At 36.6% G+C, this 19,617-nt stretch overlaps 1 protein-coding gene across 1 annotated transcript in view; it reads left to right on the top strand.

Annotated features, from left to right (window-relative positions):
• Window positions 1-1,112: 1,112 nt before the first annotated feature.
• The window catches only part of TSBP1 (testis expressed basic protein 1), an 88,433-nt gene continuing 69,928 nt past the window's right edge, over window positions 1,113-19,617 (top strand). The window contains exons 1-8 of the mRNA XM_047860350.1: window positions 1,113-1,318; window positions 3,022-3,108; window positions 3,856-3,888; window positions 4,701-4,733; window positions 5,895-5,927; window positions 6,013-6,042; window positions 6,136-6,156; window positions 18,721-18,741. Coding sequence (XP_047716306.1) covers window positions 1,306-1,318; window positions 3,022-3,108; window positions 3,856-3,888; window positions 4,701-4,733; window positions 5,895-5,927; window positions 6,013-6,042; window positions 6,136-6,156; window positions 18,721-18,741 — 271 coding nt within the window. The 5' untranslated portion in view covers window positions 1,113-1,305. The remainder of the gene's footprint in view (window positions 1,319-3,021; window positions 3,109-3,855; window positions 3,889-4,700; window positions 4,734-5,894; window positions 5,928-6,012; window positions 6,043-6,135; window positions 6,157-18,720; window positions 18,742-19,617) is intronic.

Below are 19,617 nucleotides of genomic sequence, written 5' to 3'. Positions count from 1 at the left end.
CTATGGAAGCAGCCCAAATGTCCATCCATGGATGAGTGGATAAAGATGCGGTATATATATACAATGCAATATTATTCAGCCATAAAAAAAATGAAATCTTGCTATTTGCAACAACATGGATGGACCCAGAGATTCTGGTGCTAAGTGAAATAAGACAGAGAGACAAGTACCATATGATTTCACTCATATGTGGAATTTAAGAAACAAAACAAAGGAGCAAAGGAGAAAAAAGAGAGCAAGAGACAAACCAAGAAACAGCCTCTTAACTGCAGAGAACAAAATGATTGTTGCCAGAGGGGAGGTGGGGGGGTGTAAAAGATAAATCAAAGTAGTCCAGAGCTACCCCAAACCTGGAGGGTGCAGCATCCTCAAAATGGAGGCCATCACTGTGCTCTTCCAGTGGCTGACTGCTTGGCTTATGACATACTACCACAAACAGCAGGCCCCCAAGATTGAAATGAAATGTGGCTTTGTGAATACAATGTGTGCTCTGGAGTCAGAAACTCTGCCATTTGTCGGCTGGGTGATTTCAGATGTCTCAGCCTTGAAGAGTTTCATTGTAAATGTTATTAAGGATTAAATAAATTGTACGTGTAAAGTATGTGTCTAATATAAAGCCTTAGAGTTCATATAATTTTATTACTCCCCTTGTTGTTTATAGTGGCTTGAAATCCCATTCACTGGCTCTTTTTTCCTAGCACCACAGACCTCTTGACTTTCCCTTACTATCTAATTCCAATGGCTTCCCTTCACCGGTTCACCCTCCATTTGTTTCAAGGCCCTCTTTTTTATAGATATAGGAATTTTTCTCACTTCTAATTATTAAATATTTATTAAGTGCCTATTCTATAGGAAGTTCTCTGCTTCAAAATGTCTGGAAGTTACAAGGATGAAGGAAACAGTCTCTGGCCTCAAAATGTCTGGAAAATAAGAACTTATTCAAGAGCCCAAATAGAGTAAATCCCCTTTCAAAATCATAAAATCCCCCTCCAAAATATTCTGAAGTCTTCCCAGCCTCTTGGTCCTCAACTTCCTTTCTTCTTGTCTCTCTGAAGTTCTAGTTCTTTGTTATGACACAGATTCTGGAACCTTCACAGGCCACATTCCTTTAGTCTGCTTAGGTCTGATTAACCTGAGCCACATACTTCCTCTGTAACCCTCTGCATGCTTGTCTACAAGGACCTCTGCCACATCCAAGTTCATACTGCTCAGAAACAGTGAGCTTGGGGTGTTCCTTTTATCTTGATCTCCCTTTGACAAAGAAATCCAGATGACACAGAACCCTCTGAAGACAACACCTGAAAAATGGCAGTCTTGGGTATGGACCGACTCCTTCTCTAAGGTCACCCAGACCTTACTGGCTCAGAACTCTTCTCTTCAGAGACTTTAACACACTCCTTATCTGTCTGCTTTCTTTCAAATTCAACATCCTTTCTTTCACTCTCATTGATTCCTCTGGGAGCCTGAGGAAAACCACTCAGAGTCAGCTCAGCTCTAGAGTGAGGACGATGATTTCTTCTTTGGTTTCAAGAGTTTGGACAACTAAAACAAAACAACCATCCTCTGGAACAATAGGAAAATTCCTTAGCCTGTTGTCTTACTTCTGGTAGTATTGCTCACTTTATAATGTTTTAACCCTTCCTCTTATTTTCCTCAAAAATGGAATGGATCATCTTTTGTCTAATAGCCAGAACATTTCAGACACCACTCAAAGGGAGTACTGCCTTCCAGAAGCTTGATCCAAGTACACCACCTGGTTATCCCTTCCTCCTCTAAGGATTAATTCACATCAGTTATGAAATTCTGACTTGCCATGAAAGAGGCCAAACTATTTACTATTCATTTTAGTGGTCCATTAGGAGCAAATCTCTGAAGGTTGTTTTGTCGGGAAATTGTTCTCATGTGACCTAACAACTGAAAGATTCTGTAGGCATATGACTGATTTTCCCCAACTTGAGGTGTTTCGTTACATCTTGAGGTGAATTCATCTACTGCTTTCTTGCAGCAGCTTAATCTTGGTGTAATTAATTTTTTTAGCCCTTCATAATTCAGTTGTCTCAGCATTTATCACTGTCACAGGCAGATTTATGATTGGTTTATTCACTCATTTATTCATTTCTTCCTTCCGCCACCTTCCCTTCCTACATCTTTTTCTTTCTCTTTCTCTTTTTCTCTTTCTTCTTTCCCTCCCTCCCTCTCTTCCTTTCTTCTCCCCAGAGCTCCTTAGTCTCAGTTCTTCATAACCGTAGCAAGGTATCTACTTAAGATTTGTTTCTCCAGTTATACATAAACAGATATAGGCTAGCAGTCCCAGCATGGGACTTTGGGAGAAATTCTATTAACCAAAGTAACAACTGTCACAAATATGTCTTATCATGAGAGGCTTTGTGGGTGATGACTGAAAGGTCTTTCCCAATGATAAGAAATTTCTGTCTTCTGTTGTGGTTTTCGTTAATATGATCATGTTCAGTCAGGGGCCTCTAAAATTTTTGATCGCCTACCCATGTAAAAGTATTTGTACACACACTGCATACACTGCATACACACACACACACACACACACACACACACATATGTTGTAAACATACTACTGTACTAATACATGCTTCAAAACAGAAAATCTAGAATTTTAGTTATAATATAAAATTACATAAAAATAGAACTAATATTTTTTCTCACACCCCAGTGAATTACTTTACTTTGTATCAATGATTCCCTCTAACCTTCTGCCTACATAGAGTAAGGGATTCAACTAAGGAGGAAATGTGTCACATTTTCCACTCTCTAAACCAAGGGTACATAGCATCTGAGGTTCTTAGTATCTGACCAATAGGACCAATATAAATAATGAGTAGGGGAAGGAATGTGGAAACAATAAGATAAGGAACATTAAGGAAGAAAGCAGAAAAGGGGTAGAGGGAAGATGCCTATTTGGTGAAAACAGTTAAGAGGTGACCAGAAGCTGTCTCTGATCATGACACAGTCTAAATAAGAAAGAGTACAGTTGAATTTTTGTTGCAGAAATAACTTTGGCTGTCATCCTGACTCTACTGGGACTTGTTATTCTGGCTATTTTATTAACAAGATGGACACGACGCAAACAAAATGGTGAGTAACAAGTCAAAATGGAAATTCCCTGTGAAAGTCACAGTGGAAGAAATGCCAAAGTTCAGTCTCAGTTTCTACTTAGTTGATAGCTAGAAACTTTGCCAATATTCTGGGAGCCCATGTCAATACATGAAGCACAGAATCTTTGACCTACTAGTGATTCCCCCTGCACTTTTAAACTCCCAAAGCTCACATTACCAATAAGGCCAACCCCCCCACAAAGCAGACTGAATTTAACAACAGTAACAAGAAGAATACTCTAAAATTATCTGAGACCCAAGGGAAATTATCTGAGGAATAAAAATGGAAAAAAGAAGACACTGTGCTAGTATTATATAAAAAGAATTCAAGAATTTTAGTGACTTCATACAGAAGAGATGATAAGAGACAAGTATATAGTATTTGTCAATGAACCCGAGATGGGACTCATGTAGGCAATAACGTATTTCCATGCCACAACATCTCTCTTTCCAGGATTTTCCTTAGTATCCTCCCACCTCCCTTCTAATCAGCTGCATCCCCTCCTTATTTCTCATCCTAGCACCTATGTGGAGAATTAGTGTGGAGGGATAGGTAGAACAGGGCTGGCTGGAGGTGCTTAAAAGAGGTAGGAACCAGTAATGCATCATATCTAGGGGGCCACCTTGGGTGCAAGAACCACAGTTTAGAGTGAGGAGAGTTGAGTTAGGAGGAAAAACACCTCTTGCAAGTAGATAATTGTAATATTTTTGCTTGATTCTTCCACAGAAATTGATGTCTCAAGATACAGTTCAGAACAAAGTAAGTACTTAGATCCATGAGACAAGGAAAAGTTAGAAAGCATAATGGCATTTCTAGAAGTCAGGGACCAAATGTGTCTTGCTTATCATTGTATTCCCAGCACCTTGCATAATGCATCATTCCATGAACTGAACTTCTAATTTACTGGGAGAAACCCACCACCAGAGATTTCCATGCAACACTGAGTGTCAAACTGAAACTGGGCAGAATGAACTAATAGAGGGTAGGTCTGCATGATTCTGAGGCTCTCTTCAGATGCCTCCTGTGGTCCAAGAGCAGCAACAGAAATACCAAGCCATGAAAACAGCAGACTCCTCAGGCAATGGAACAGAAGGTCTCAATCTGGTAGTGAAGAGGGCCTCAGCAAGGTGGGTAGGTAGGCGAATGGAATGTAGCTAGGAATAGCAAGAGTGAATACAACTAAGATAATTATGATTCAAAAGAGAACCAAGTTCAAGATGTGAAGAGGTGAGGCAGATTTTCTACGGCAATGTCTAGTAAGATGCCAAAGTTGCTGAAAGACAGCCCAAGATTAGTAAGAGGAGAAAAACAGGAGTTAAGTGCTGGAGTACCAAGAAGGAAAAGTATTCTGAGGCCCTTCTGATTACTATGTAGCCCGGTGAAACTGATGACCGGCACGGTCACTTACCACCTGCTCCTGCTATGCACAGTCCTAGTTCCTGCAAAAAAAAAATTAATTCCTATTATTATTCACTATCAGGAGTTCATGTCTACATTAGCTCTCAGAGTCTTAAAGCTCCACTCATTTTCAAGAAGCAAAACCATGGAGCACTCTCTCCTTTTTTCTCCAGGTGCTGGTCTTCTGGACTATGAAGATGGTAGAGGTAAATAGATTAGGAACTACTACAGAATTAATGGAAGAATGTGTTCCTTAGAGCATAAAATGAACTCATCTCCCTTTGAGTATGATTTGTTAAGTCAGCACATCTTTTCCTGTCATACTATCTAACTGCCAATCCATCTGTGTGTGCGCATGTATGTGTATATATATATATATATATATATATATATATATATATAAGATTTCAGCACTTTTCTCAGAAAAGACAAATAGGTCTCCTTCCTAAGACCATTAAAAAAATCCCTTCCAACTCCTGTTTATCCCCAAATCATGGAAAGGCTAAGAAACCTCTCTGAAACAATTTCCTGGATGGGTAAAATAGGGATAAAGTACATAAAATTCATGAGTTGTCATAAAGTCTGAATACTCTGCATGAAAAGATGCTTTGTAAAGCTATAAAGTACAATAGGTGAGCACAACTTATATTATCTTCATTTTAGAAGATGAAATTGATACTCAAAAGGTTATGAGACTTACCCAAATTCACCTAGCAAAAGAAGGAGTTGGATAGAAAATCCAGGTTTGTGGCCTTCAGTCCAGCACTCATATTCTCAATTACACTATCCTCACTTGGTTAAGACAAAAAAGGCTCATTTTATACTGAATTTCAGTATTTATTATTAATATTACTAATATTAAATTAATCAATATTAATCAAATCAGGACATGTGGTCTAATGTAACTGAAAAACAACATAAAGCTTATTTGAAATAAAACATCCAGAAACCTAATGGTTCTAAGTAGATTCCAAGGCACTCTACTTTTTTGTAGCGACACACACATGCACGCATGCATACACATGCGCGCGCACACACACACACGCACACACACACACGCTACAAGTATACGGATTCGCATTTCCAAAAGGAGAGAGGAAGTAGCTTGATCATGCTGCTTGCTGTCATGCCCCACACTTGGCCTCTTGGTCCATGCCTCCTCCTCTTACTTCTATGATTCATCTGTCATGAACAAGAGAGTGAGGAGCAAAGCATATGGCATCCTTCCTTTCTTTTCTGAAATGGAATCCAAAGAAAATGGGAATATCTGGGAAGGGAGAAAAATCTTCCTGGCTGGATTTAGACATACGATGAAACATTTCTTGATGCGCTGTTAGTAAATTTAATCTGTTTCTTTTCTCCAAAAGATTTTCCCTCTCAGAGATCTAAAAGAGGAAGAGGTAAACAGATTTTTACCTAATAAGAAAACGATGCAGACATAGTTGTCAAGGTAGAATCTCATTATGTTTTCATGTTGTCTTTCAGGATTCCGACATTTATATTCAACAGAAAGTGGTAAATAAATTATATGCTGAATTGCTAAGAAATTAATACAGAAATCCATTTATGAGAAATTAAGAATCTTATGTTTTTCCTTCAACCCTCTAGACACTTCATATGATGATCGAGGTAAGTATATTTATAGATTATGGTAAAATTAAAAAGGAAAATCAATGCTTTTTAAACTGTTATAACAGGAGGTGCTTTAAAACCTAGGTAAAATAACAGGAAACCAAAGTAACAAATAGAGGATTCTGAGAAGTATTCATAAATGTTTCCCTTCACACTGTGCATTATTTTTACCCCTAGTACTATCCAATTCTTCTTTTGTCCACCTACTAATAGGCTAAAAGTAATCTGAGTACTCAAGAAAAATTCAAATGCTAGCCACTCAGTGTGCTGTTCTTCGCATAAATGTTAACAAATGGAGGAATAAACCCCTGAAAATTCGTCACATTACAGTTTGACCTGTGTACTGAAATTCCAAGAGCACAAAGAAGGGCTGCTTTTGTCTACTGTTGTCATTTACATCTCCTGTTTCTTGGGAAACCCCCTCAGAATAGTTTATCATCATGACACCACATTAAATCAGTGCAAGAAGCTAATGTAAGGGTACACAGATAAGTAAAATGCAATATACAGTATAGGAGAGGAAGAGAATTAAGATGCACTCGGTACTTCCTATGTGCTAGCCACTCTTGTGGATGTTTTTCGTTTTATTTTAATATCTACAAGTGACCCTGTGAACCACACAAGGGTGAACTACCCCAAAAGCCCCTGTGTCCGTTCAGGGCCTCTTCAGGTTAGCCTACAGGTTGCTTTGGTACAAATTGAAGAGTGCTCCTTTCTCTAGGCAGATGCAGCCCCACTCAAGAATACTGCTGGGATTTCAGTCCCCAAATCCCTCTGTGCTCTGAACAACCTATACAACCATAATACAGTGGTCCTGAATATATAGGAGAGGTATCTCACTCTTAACATGTCCAAAACCCAAGGCTTGATCCTGCTACTTACAGATATGGACACCTGCATTCTCCCAGGTGCTCAGGCCATCTACCTCTTTATCTTCTTTATTTCACTCTCCTCATCCAATCCACCAGGAAATCACATCCCCACTACTTTCAAATTATATTCCAAATTAGACCACTTTTCACCATGATGGCAATCTTGGCCCAAGCATCAACATCTCTTCCTTGAACTGCTTTAACTGACCCCTAACTGGTTTCTCTCTACTCTTGCCCTCTTATAGTCTATTTTCCTCATAATAAAGATAATCCTTAATAAACAGTTCTTAAATCAATTAACTTGCTATGTATTGTTATCCCAAATTTACAGAAGAGAAATATATGCATGAAAAATCTTAGTGACCTGCCTAAAGCTATAGTGACTTGCAAGCCACTCAACCTGATAGAAATTCGAATTGTCTGACTCTAGATTTCATGTAGTTTATTTTTACACAATTTAATAATATCTTATTAATTTCTTGCTATGGATCTTTAGTGTAGAGTCTGTAATCTTAGCTTCTTTCTATTCCAGGCAAACCTTGTATTCTTAGGGAAAACCTGGATCAGTAAGCATTTTATTGTCCATTTTATTTGTGATCCGAAAAAGCCACAATTTAAAATTCATAAAGCCAAATGGCAACCTATTTCTTCAATTTCCCAATCACCTCTAAGGTGGCCCTATAAATCCCAGTCATCTTGTTTCTAAGTTTCCAAGCTCTACCACTCTTCCCTCTATCATCTCTGGACACAGAAATATAAATGTGGTGGTCAACTAGAGACTACAAAAATCTTCTGACAGGAAAATATTGGACAAGGTCATTGTATCAGTTTAAGCGCATGGAATTTAGTAAATTTTAAATTTTAAATTTTGGTATTTAAATATATCACGTTATATCTATTTTTCAGTTTTTTAAACAATTTTTTACAGTTTATATATTTATTTTGAGAGAGAGAGAGAGAGAGAGAGCGTGTGAGCAGAGGCGGGGCAGAGAGAGAATCCAAAGCAGGCTGTGCACTGTCAGTACAGAACCCAAAGCGGGGCTTGAACTCACAAACTGCAACATCATGACCTGAGCTGAAACTAAGAGTCGGATGCTCAACTGACTGAGCCACCGAGGTGCCCCACATCTTATATGTTAAAGTTGCCATGATAATTCAAAAGTTTTGAAAGGCACTGAATTTATTTTTAATGTTACTAATTTTTACAGCAAGTGTAAGTGCAGCACATCAAGTGTTCAGCACCTTAGTATTTTCTGTTTTTAAAATACCAGCAGAGGCCCCTGAGTGGCTCAGGTGGTTAAGCATCTGACTCTTGATTTTGGCTCAGGCCATGATCTCACAGTTTGTGAGTTTGAGGGCCCACCCCCTAGTTGGGCCCTTCGTTACAAGCACAGGGCCTGCTTGGGATTCTCTCTGCCCCTCCCCCACTCACACAGGTATTCTGTCTCTGTAAAAATAAATAGATCAATCAATCAATCAATCAATAAAATACAAAACCAGGAGAAACAAGTAACATTAATGCAAACCAGAAGATTTTGTGTTTCTTGGACTTAATCACACTCAAGTATGTAAGGAAAGCACTCATTTTATTTTTTTAATTTTTTTTCCAATATATGAAATTTATTGTCAAATTGGTTTCCATACAACACCCAGTGCTCATCCCAAAAGGTGCCCTCCTCAATACCCATCACCCACCCTCCCCTCCTTCCCACCCCCCATCAACCCTCAGTTTGTTCTCAGTTTTTAACAGTCTCATGCTTTGGCTCTCTCCCACTCTAACGTCTTTTTTTTTTTCCTTCCCCTCCCCCATGGGTTTCTGTTAAGTTTCTCAGGATCCACAGAAGAGTGAAAACATATGGTATCTGTCTTTCTCTGTATGGCTTATTTCACTTAGCATCACACTCTCCAGTTCCATCCACATTGCTACAAAGGGCCATATTTCATTCTTTCTCATTGCCCTGTAGTACTCCATTGTGTATATAAACCACAATTTCTTTATCCATTCATCAGTTGATGGACATTTAGGCTCTTTCCATAATTTGGCTATTGTTGAGAGTGCTGCTATAAACATTGGGGTACAAGTGCCCTATGCATCAGCACTCCTGTATCCTTTGGGTAAATTCCTAGCAGTGCTATTGCTGGGTCATAGGATAGGTCTATTTTTAATTTTCTGAGGAACCTCCACACTGTTTTCCAGAGTGGCTGCACCAATTTGCATTCCCACCAACAATGCAAGAGGGTTCCCGTTTCTCCACATCCTCTCCGGCATCTATAGTCTCCTGATTTGTTCATTTTGGCCACTCTGACTGGCATGAGGTGATATCTGAGTGTGGTTTGGAAAGTACTCATTTTAAGAAAGGAGATGAGAAAAAAAAATACATGCTGTCTTTACATTTCTGGGTAGATCTTTACTTATACATTAGGAAAATATCAAATTAGACCATCATGCAACATAATGTAAGTCACTTCCAGCTTGTTGGTATTATTTTTTTTTACACTTTTCATTAAAACAATAGCAACAATAGCATGACAACTTTTTGTGTAATTTGCTTTGTCTGTCTCCAGGTCTTTTAGAAAATGTTTCCATGACATCATTAAGAAATAAGTTTTAAGCTATAGGATGCATATTCAATCACAATAGATATGTGTGTGTGTGTGTGTGTGTGTGTGTGTGTGTGTGTATTCATTATAATTTCCCATCTCTTCATTAAACTTGAATTCTCAGTCAGCTGAGTCAATATTTTGCCATTTTTCTCTTACTTGGCCTCAACTTACTTTATAACTAATATATTCATCTGCTTCAGTGTTTCTTTCCATGTATAGTTTGTTATTTCTTCTCACTACATATTTACCTTCATTAACCTTTGCCTGCTTTGTCTTGTCATTTGACTCATAAGTTAAGCCACGAAAAGATCTTGACTATTTGACTCTTTGACGGTGTTGATTGGATAATCCTCTCTTGATGATATCAAAACTACAGAAATAGAATATCCAAACTGATTTTTCTTGGTTTTACTTGTGTTTTCAGAGGAATCCAAAGGAGATTACAGTTAAGTATTGTCTTGTTTTTCAACAAAATTCAACAAAAATTTGCTTCCCATCAGTAACACTTCTCTAGATTGTAAACACTTCGAGGAAAGAGAGAAACCATCAGTTCATACGAATATTAAGCAACAGATAAAGTCTCCGAACACTGGTTTAGAATAGTCTGACAATAATAAACTGTCAGTTTCCAAACTTGGTCTATTGGTTTCCATACTGACTGAGAGGAAAGGGAAAAAAAAATAGAGGAAATGATGAGTGAGAAAAAAGGAAAGAAATAGAAATAAAATAGAAGAAAAGAAAAGGGGATGGAAAGGAGGGAGGGAGAGAGAAGGACAGAGAAAAATGTAAGCCACAGAGTTTCGTAGAAATAACATCTGTTTACTAAAGTAGAAAAACCCTTATTAGAAATTGAAAGGATGAAATTGGGAGTGGCCTCCAGTTCTCACCACCAAGTCAGTGGGTCTCCCTGGGCCTGGGCCTGGGCCTGGGCTTCAACTCCTAAGAGGGCATGATGACTGACACTGATATGGAAAGGTCAGGAATCGAAATTCTGATGATTCACCTCACGCTTCTGTATGTTTTAGCACCATCATTCAATTCCCTAGGTAAGTTCCTTGTGGCTTTTCCACTGTCATCTGGTTTGCACACCTTGTAGTTTTTGTATTTGTCTTTTTGTCTCTTGAAGAAATTTTTAAATTAAAGTGCAAAAATAATTGACACTTGTAAATCCACACCCCAGGTTTCACAACTGATATTTTGTCATATTTCTCAAGTGACAGATAATCTAGAAATCCCTTTTGTCCCCATCCCTATACCCATTCCACTCTCCCCACTTCCCAAACTCTATAATGTACCATAAATCTTAAATTTATTTTCATCTGTTTATATAATCTCTATGTATCACTGAACAATATATAGTATTGTCTTGTATGTATTTCTTTAAAATTTTTACTAAAATGACATCATTTTGAAAGTATCATTACAGCTTGCTTTTTTCCTCCAAAATATTGTAATACTGAAAATATATAGAAATCCAAGGTATGCATTTTAAGTGCTAAATAAATATTCCAACTTACAAATACGTTTTTTCTATTCTTTCTCCTACTGAGGCATTCTCAATGTTTCCAATTTCTGCTATCATAAATATTGCTTGCGAAATGTCCTTAAGTAATTTGGAAAACAGTTTATTCAGAGTAGATACGCTGTAATGGGATTAATGAATTGTCACGTATATAACATTTATGTAACTTAAGCACATTTTTACTATACTATCTGTTGTTTAATTGAATTCCATGGTAGTTACATAGCAGGCACACCAAAATGTGTAAAAGTTTCCCACTTCCCTGAATTAATAACCCCAATTCCATCATACTTTCACAATATTGCCACTTTGATAGGTATAAAATTTTTAATTTGCATTTTCCTGCTCATTCCTGAAACTGAGAATTTTCTTGTATGTATATTACCTACTTAGGCTTCACCTTACACAAACTATTCATTCACCGATTTATCCATTAGGTTATTGATTGAGAAATTCTTTATAATTTTGAAAACGAATCTTTTATATTTTGTTAAATATTTAGCAATGCTTCCTCAAATTCTCTTACTTTTAAAATTTTGTGGTGTCTCTTGACATTTAGAAGGTTCCATTCTCCCTCCTCCCCAACCACACACACAATTTGTTGTAATAATATTTGTCAATCTTTTGTTTTCTTTTATATTTTGTGCTTTTTTGGTCTTTCTTTCCTAGATATCACAAAGATGTTATACTATACTTTCTCTTAATAGTTACAAAGTTTCTCCTTCTACATATAGAACCTTAATCCAAATGGAGGTTTCTGCATTTGGGATTTTTTTGTTTGTTTATAAATATAAAGGTCTAATTTTTCTAAAGAAAAATTTTCTTCTGGAAACCAACTATTCCAACTGAATTTATTAACTCACACATTCTTTCTCCACTGATTTGTAACACCTCTTTTATCTCGTGTTTAGTTTTTCCCTGATTTTCTCTTCTGTTTCAGTGAACTTTTGTCTCTTGCTTAATAGATCCTAAATTTCTTCCATTACTAAAGCTTCAAGACATGTATTATGAGGAACAGCACATTCTCTTTGTTGTTCTTTTCAGAAACGTTTTGGCTATTCTTGGACCTTTATTCTTAAACAAATTTTAGAATCCATTTCTCAGGGCGCCTGGGTGGCTCAGTCGGTTAAGCACTGACTTCAGCTCAGGTCATGATCTCGTGGCTTGTGAGTTCACACTCACAAGCCCTGACTGAGTTGGGCTCTGTGCTGACACCTCAGAGTCTGGAGCCTGCTTCGGATCCTGTGTCTCCCTCTCTTTCTGCCCCTCCCCCACACTTGTTCTCTGTCTCAATCTCTCTCTCTCTCTCTCTCAAAAATAAAATAAACATTAAAAAATTCTATTAAAAAAAAGAATCCATTTCTGAAGTTCATAGGAGTCACACTAGGACTTCATTGGAATTTCACTGAGTCTATACATTTATAAAATCAGTTCTTCCCATGCATTAATACGATGATGTATCTATTATTCAAATCTTCTTATATGACCTTCAATAATGTTCTATAATTTTCTCTAAAGGGTCTGGAGCATCTATTGTTATATTAATTCCTATGCACATATTTGTTTTTGTTGTCAATGACATTTTTTTCTACTGGATTTTACAAATAATTATTGCCACTATATAAATAATTGTATGTTGTACTTTTGGAAGAGATTTTGGATCTAGCCAGCCTGCTGAGCTCTAGGAGTTTTAATAATTTAGAGTCTCTTGGATTTTGTATGTAAAATCCTATCTCCAAAACTAACAATTTTGAGTTTTCTTTCCAGTTCTTAAAACTGTTTCCTTATTTTATTGGTTTGCCCAAAATATCCAACACAATGTTAATACCAGCAATGATCATAGACATCCCTCTTGGTATCTGACTTTAGCAGGAATGCCTCTGGTTTCACCATTAAATGTGATGGTTGCTTCCATTTGGCAGCTCCCTTTTATTGGGTTAAGACAATTCCTTTCAATTTCTAGTTTGCTAACAAAAATCTTATTAATAAGTTTGAATGTATTTTAATTAATTTTTTTGTATTTAATGTCATAAAATTATTTCATTATTCTAAAAATTGTTCACTCTATCTATGGACATGTCCTATTTTTGTTCCTAGCATCACTGGGTTTGTGCCTTCTTTCTTTGATCATTCATGCCAAAGATAGTTGTTCCTACCTATTAATCTATTAAAAGCTCAATGGTGGGGGCCCTGGGGTGGCTCAGTCAGTCAAGCATGCAACTCTTGGTTTCAGCTCAGGTCACAATCTCACGGTTCATGGGTTTGAGCTGCACGTTGGACTCCACACTGACAGCACGGAGCCTGCTTGAGATTTTTTCTCCCTCTCTGCTCCTCTACCTCCTCAAAATAAATAAATAAATAAAAACTTAAAAAAGCAAAAATAAATTTTGGTTTTGTTAAACATCTACTAATTATTTTTCTCTATTTTATTAGTTTCTGTTTTTATTTTTAGTATTTCCTTCTTTCTACTTTTTCTTCCTTTTCCTAGTTTAATATGTGAAACTCTGCATAAATTTTAAGACTTTCTTATTTTCTTATAAGCATTTAAATCCATTCTGATGCTACTAAAAGCTTTTATATATAGCATTGTCTTTGATTTTCAGTTTAAACATTTCATAATTTCCATAATTTTAACAAATAAGTTACATAAAAAGTGTTTTAGTTTAATCCATTTTAGCTTTATTATTGATTTAAAATTGTATTGTATTATGATACAAAAGTGGGATGTGTATAATTTAGATTCTCTGAAGTGTGTTGAGACTTTTGAGTATCTGTAAGTAAACTTTCAAAGAATATTTTTCATTGGTTTGGGCTCAGGATTTTACCCACAGATGTACTATCAGCCCAAACTTATTAATATTCAAATGTTCTCTATTGTTATTCTTTTTCATGATATACTAGTTTCAAAAAGATATGTTTAAAACAACTACAATTGTCTCCTTTTGATGTCATTTTTCTTTTTAATACTTCCCATTTTTCCTTTACATATTTTGATTTTTGTTAGATGTATACAAGTTCATAATTGTTCTTTTTTATTAAGTTTTGCTTTGTTCAATGATACCATGTCCATCCATAGACTCAGGAACACTTCTGGCTAAGTTCCACATTATCTGATACCAGTACTGCTCCAACATCTTTGTTGTAATATGTATCTGCCTGTTATTTATTTTTCTATCCTTTTATTTTCAACTTCACAGTTTGTTTTTGTCTCACTTGTATCTTTTTTAAATAGCATATTGCATGACTATGCATATTAACCATTATAAAATTTTTTCTCAAATAAATTTAGTCCATTTTACATTTATTGTAAATTGCTGATATATTTCATCTAAGTTATGCCAGTTTTATTGCATTTTCTATTTACCAGGTTTTGTTCTTTTATTTTTTAAATCTTCTTTCCTACTTTCTATTAGATTGCTAGATTTTGTTCCTTTTGCTTCATCTGTTTGGTAGCTTTTGTTTTCTTCATCCTTACATTTGTAACATGCATACTTCTTGATTTTTGCAAAAAAAACAAACAAAAAAAACTAATCAGTATCTTTTTCTTCCTCCAAGAGTAGACAACAGCCTCTTCAGACTATCTTCCCTGTCAACGTCTTCCATATAGTATGATTTAAAAAAAAATTTTAATGTTTATTTTTGAAAGAGAGACAGAGTGTGAAAGGGAAGGGGCAGAGAGAGAAGGAGACACAGAATCTGAAGCAGGCTCCAGGCTCTGCTGTCAGCAGAGAACCCAATGCGGGACTTGAACCCACGGGCTGTGAGATCATGACCTGAGCCAAAGTCAGATGCTTAACCAACTGAGCCACACAGGTGCCCCTATAGTATGATTTTTAAAAACAAAATTTTATACAAAATTGACTCTTTTATAAATAGCTTTAAAAAAAATGTCAGCATTTTCTCTGTTTATAATTGTTTGTCATAGCCTGTGCCTTCTTCTCCTTAATTCTTGCCCAAGTATAATCCTTTAGTCATTCTTAAGGTCCTATATGTGTGTGAAAATTTCTTTAAGCCCTTTATGAATTAAAATACCTTTACTTCACCCTCAATCGTGAGAGTTTAAGTATATAATTAACATTTCTTTTCTCTCAAGATTTTGAAGATTTGTTCCATTTCCTTCTGGCATTTCTTATTGTTGATAACAATCTGCTACTAGTTTGATGGTTCCTAAGTAAATATGGCTTTAAGATTTTCTCTTTATCCTTGTATTCTTCATTTTAATTATGATGTATCTGGGTTTGAGATTAACTTCGTTTATCTTGCTCACGACTCAAGATTTTCCATTCTGTGGACTCATATCTTTCTTTAATTATAGAAAATTCTTGACTTTAACTGCTATGAATATATCCCATTTTTATAATACTTATCTATACTTATCTATACTTATCTATACTTATCTAACTTATCTAACAAACTATAGTCTCTCCTTTTTTTATTTTTTATTTATAAAAAATACTTATATATATAATATATATAAATATACATATAAATATATATTTATAAAAAGTACTTATAATACTTATCTATACTTATCTATACTTATCTAACAAACTATAGTCTCTCCTTTTTTTATTTTTTATTTAAATTTTAGTTAGTTAACATACAGTGCAATATTGGTTTCAGGAGCAGAATTCAGTAATTCATCACTTAATACAATACCCGGTGCTTCTCACAAGTGCCCTACAGTCTCTCCTAAGATTACTATCAAATATATGTAAAGATTCTCCTCTCATCTTTCTGGCCTGTTAACTTCTCTTTTGTCTATCTCGTCTTTATTAATTAAGTTAGTCTGTGACCTTGTAACAGATGAATCTTAAAATCTCAGTGGTTCTATTCATAAAATTCTTTTATTATGTAAAATCAGGGATGCCTGATTGGTAGTTGGCTCTCTTCTCAGCAATGACTTAAGCAAGCAAGTTCATCTTTTTTTTTTAAGTTTATTTATTTTGAAAGAGAGAGAGAGAGAGAGAGAGAGAGGAAGAGAACCCATGTAGGGCAGACAGAGAGGGAGAGAGAGAAAATCCCAAACAGGCTCCTCACTGTCAGCACAGAGCCGGACGCAGGGCTCAAACTCAAGAACGATGAGATCATGACCTGAGCTGAAATCAAGAGTCAGACACTTAAGCGACTAAGCCACTCAGGTGCCCCCAAGAAAGTTCATCTTATCCTATGTATTTCCACCATTTTCAACTAACGGCTTCTAGGTTTATCACGTCTGTCTTAAGTGAGCACAGGAGAAGAAGAGTAGACAGCATGAGTGGAAGGGTTTTATGGGGAAGCCTGGATGTTATTGTACATATCACTTTGACAATTACATTGGCTACAACTCAACAGTATAGCCCCACCTAACTGCAAGAGAATCTGGGGGAAATAGTTTAACCATGTTGTATTAGTTTTCTTTCGCTACTGAAACAAATTACCACAAACTTAATGGTCTACAACAACACACATTTATTGTCTTAGTTCTACATGTTAGAAATGTGACACATGTCTCACTGGGCTAGGGTGTCAGCAGGGCTGCATTGCTTCTGAAATTCTAGGAGCAAACCTGTTTCCTTGCTTTTTCAGTTTCTAGATATTCCTTGCTTCATGGTCCCCCATTCCCCATCTTCAGAACTAGCAAAAATTAACCAACCCACACCCACACAATACTCCAGCCTTCTTCCATTGTCATGTCTTTTTCTCTGACACCTTTTAATCCCCTGCTTCCAATTTTAAAGACTCTTATGATTCCATTGAGCCCACACAGATAATCCAGGATAATATATTTCCCTATTTAAGGTCAACTGATTAGCAACCTCAATTCCATCTGTAGCCTTAAATCCCTTTTGCCATGTAGCCTAACATATTCAGGTTCCATGGACAGGGATTAGGACAGGGACAACTCGGGGGGGCCGTGGGGATCCTATCCACCACATATGTGCCTTGGAGAAAAAGGAAATTACTTTGGTGAACAGCAAAGCAATCTCTATCACACTATCTCCTTATTTCTCGATACGCATTCCTGGATGATTTCCCTCATATTTACCATTCATTAATTCTTTCTTCAGTTAAGTCTATTTTCTTTGTTTTCTCACCTAATGATTTTATAATTTAATGACTGTATTTTCTATATCTGCTATTTCCATTTTGCCCTTTATCAAATGTATTTGCACCTGATTAATGCTTTCTTAAAGCTTTATGGATTCCATTCCTTCTTTCACATCTCCAAATATACTAAACACACTTGGTTAAAAATTCCTTTTGAATTCCCCTTTTTATATGTGTTACCCCAACTGTTGTGGCTATCAGTCATGTCATTAAGTCTCTTCAAATGTATTTTAACTTTAGTCTGTGAGTTCATTAGTTTGAATTCACTTGTTTGAATTCCTCATAAACTTCCCATTGTTGTAATAATCCTATTAATGCATAGATTTCATAGGTTAGTTTTTATAACTGTTTCTGCATTCATAGTTTCTTCCCTACATGAATGTAGGGAAACTACATGAATGGTTCAAATGTAAGCCTTATACCTGAACTTGGCTTACCCTGAGAGTTCTACGATTGCTAGAGACTCAATTTCCAGCCATAGCCTGGTGCAAATAGATCACTTCCTGACAAACCCTGACAAACAGATCTAGATTAATGGTGCCTTTTTCACAGATAGTGCTTATGTGAGCCTTAGATATACACGATGGCTAGTTCCAGCTTCTTCCAAGGCATGAGGTCTGTGGCCTTAATTTTCACTCCTGATTATGTGTTGAAAACCCAACCTCTCAAAAAGATATATGGGCGATGAAACCTCTTACTCGCTATTGAAATTATGGGTTCCCTCTTGATATAGGACTCTTGGAGACTTCTCTTACTAGTTTTCAAGTTAAGCTTCATATTTTAAAACTTTAAAAAATACTGTGCCCAACTTTTCCAAGTGATTAGAGGAGAGGGTGAAATATCCATCTTGATAGCAAGCAATGCCCTTTTCCCTGCCCTGACTCTTTATCTTCTAATATCTAGGGATGTCCTGATTTTGTTTTCTTGGTATTAAACATCCCCACAGGAAACAAATGATTTTTGAAAAAAGTAGAGACCCCTTGTTGAAGCTATTAAGTAGCAATAGTTTGCTGCAAAGATCTTTCAAACAAAGGGGAAAAAAGAGAAAGAAAACTGAGATAGAAGAGGAGGAGAAAGGTAGAGAAGGAAAACAGAACAAAAACAGCAGGATCTGGAAAGAAGAAAAACAAAGAGGCAGAAAAGCTTCCATGGACTAAGAAACTAGCAATCCCCCTAAACATTGTTATTCTCTTACTAGGAGAACTTAAAAGATAGGTTGCGGAGGTCTTGCAATCCTACCCTACCATAAGAGTATTACTGACGAAATACACAAAAGCCTAAAATTTATACCCCAAAACGAATCCTTAAATGGATATCCATCTGCCCACAACACTGCATTGCACCTGATCATAGAAAATGGGATATGACCCATGGCAGTCTTCTTTCCCACAACCTCTTCCTTATATAGTAGCTGTGGAATCTGAAGTTCTCCCTGAAACACAAACATCTCATTCTTACTTTGTTTTCTTTTAGCACTGTCTCAATCAAGTATTGGTAAGTTCCTTTACTTTTCTCCAATTCAATTCAAGGTGCCCCCAGGTTTAAATGGCAACAATGAAGATATCTAATCCCCTACCTCCTCGAGCCACCACTGACACTCAGGGGTTGGTGCTCCCAGGGGTCCCTATTTTGATACTCCTCAAATCAAAAACAGCAACAAAAAATGCCAAACAGCCAGGAGAACAAAGGGGTATGTTCCTTTTCTGTTTCTCAATTCTATTCTCTTTGGTGTATCACAGACCTGGGGATCATGTCCTAACTGTGGTTAGCCTTGTCCCTCATCTTCTTTTCCTTCTCCATCATTGAACATTTTACTTGAAATTAATGAGAGCTTTAGAAAATAAAAGGTCCATTGATTAAGAATGAAGAGAGAATTCAAATGGTTTTAGCTGGCTACAATGATTTCAGCAAAACAAAATATCTTCTTTCACTCAGAAGCAAGAGGAAGGAAGGAGGTTGTTAAAAGGGCAGAGAATGGGAGAAAAGAGGAGAGTTGTAATTCAAAAAGCCATGTTTGTTGAGTCTATATTTACCGTTATTAGGGATGAGAAAAGTGAAGTTCAAGGACATTATGTAACCAAAAGGCACATAGCTCATAGAAAGTAAAATTGAAGTTCTAAACACTGACTTTTCGACTCTAAATCCCATGCTTGTCCAACTACCTCCAGGACACCATTGAAAATATTTAACTTTTCAGGGGCACTTGGATGACTCAGTTCAGTTGAGCATCCTACTCTTGATTTCGGCTCAGGTCATGATCCCAGGGTCATGGGATCAAGCCCTGCCTCAGACTCCATGCTGAGCATAAAGCTTGCTTAAGATTCTCTCTCTCACCCTCTGCACCCCCTCCCAGTTCATGCTCTCTCTTAA

Source organism: Prionailurus viverrinus, chromosome B2 (assembly GCF_022837055.1).
Source record: "Prionailurus viverrinus isolate Anna chromosome B2, UM_Priviv_1.0, whole genome shotgun sequence".
Classification (NCBI taxonomy): domain Eukaryota; kingdom Metazoa; phylum Chordata; class Mammalia; order Carnivora; family Felidae; genus Prionailurus; species Prionailurus viverrinus.
The sequence above is the reverse complement of the archived record's forward strand: the minus strand, read 5'-3'. Positions and strand labels throughout refer to the sequence as shown.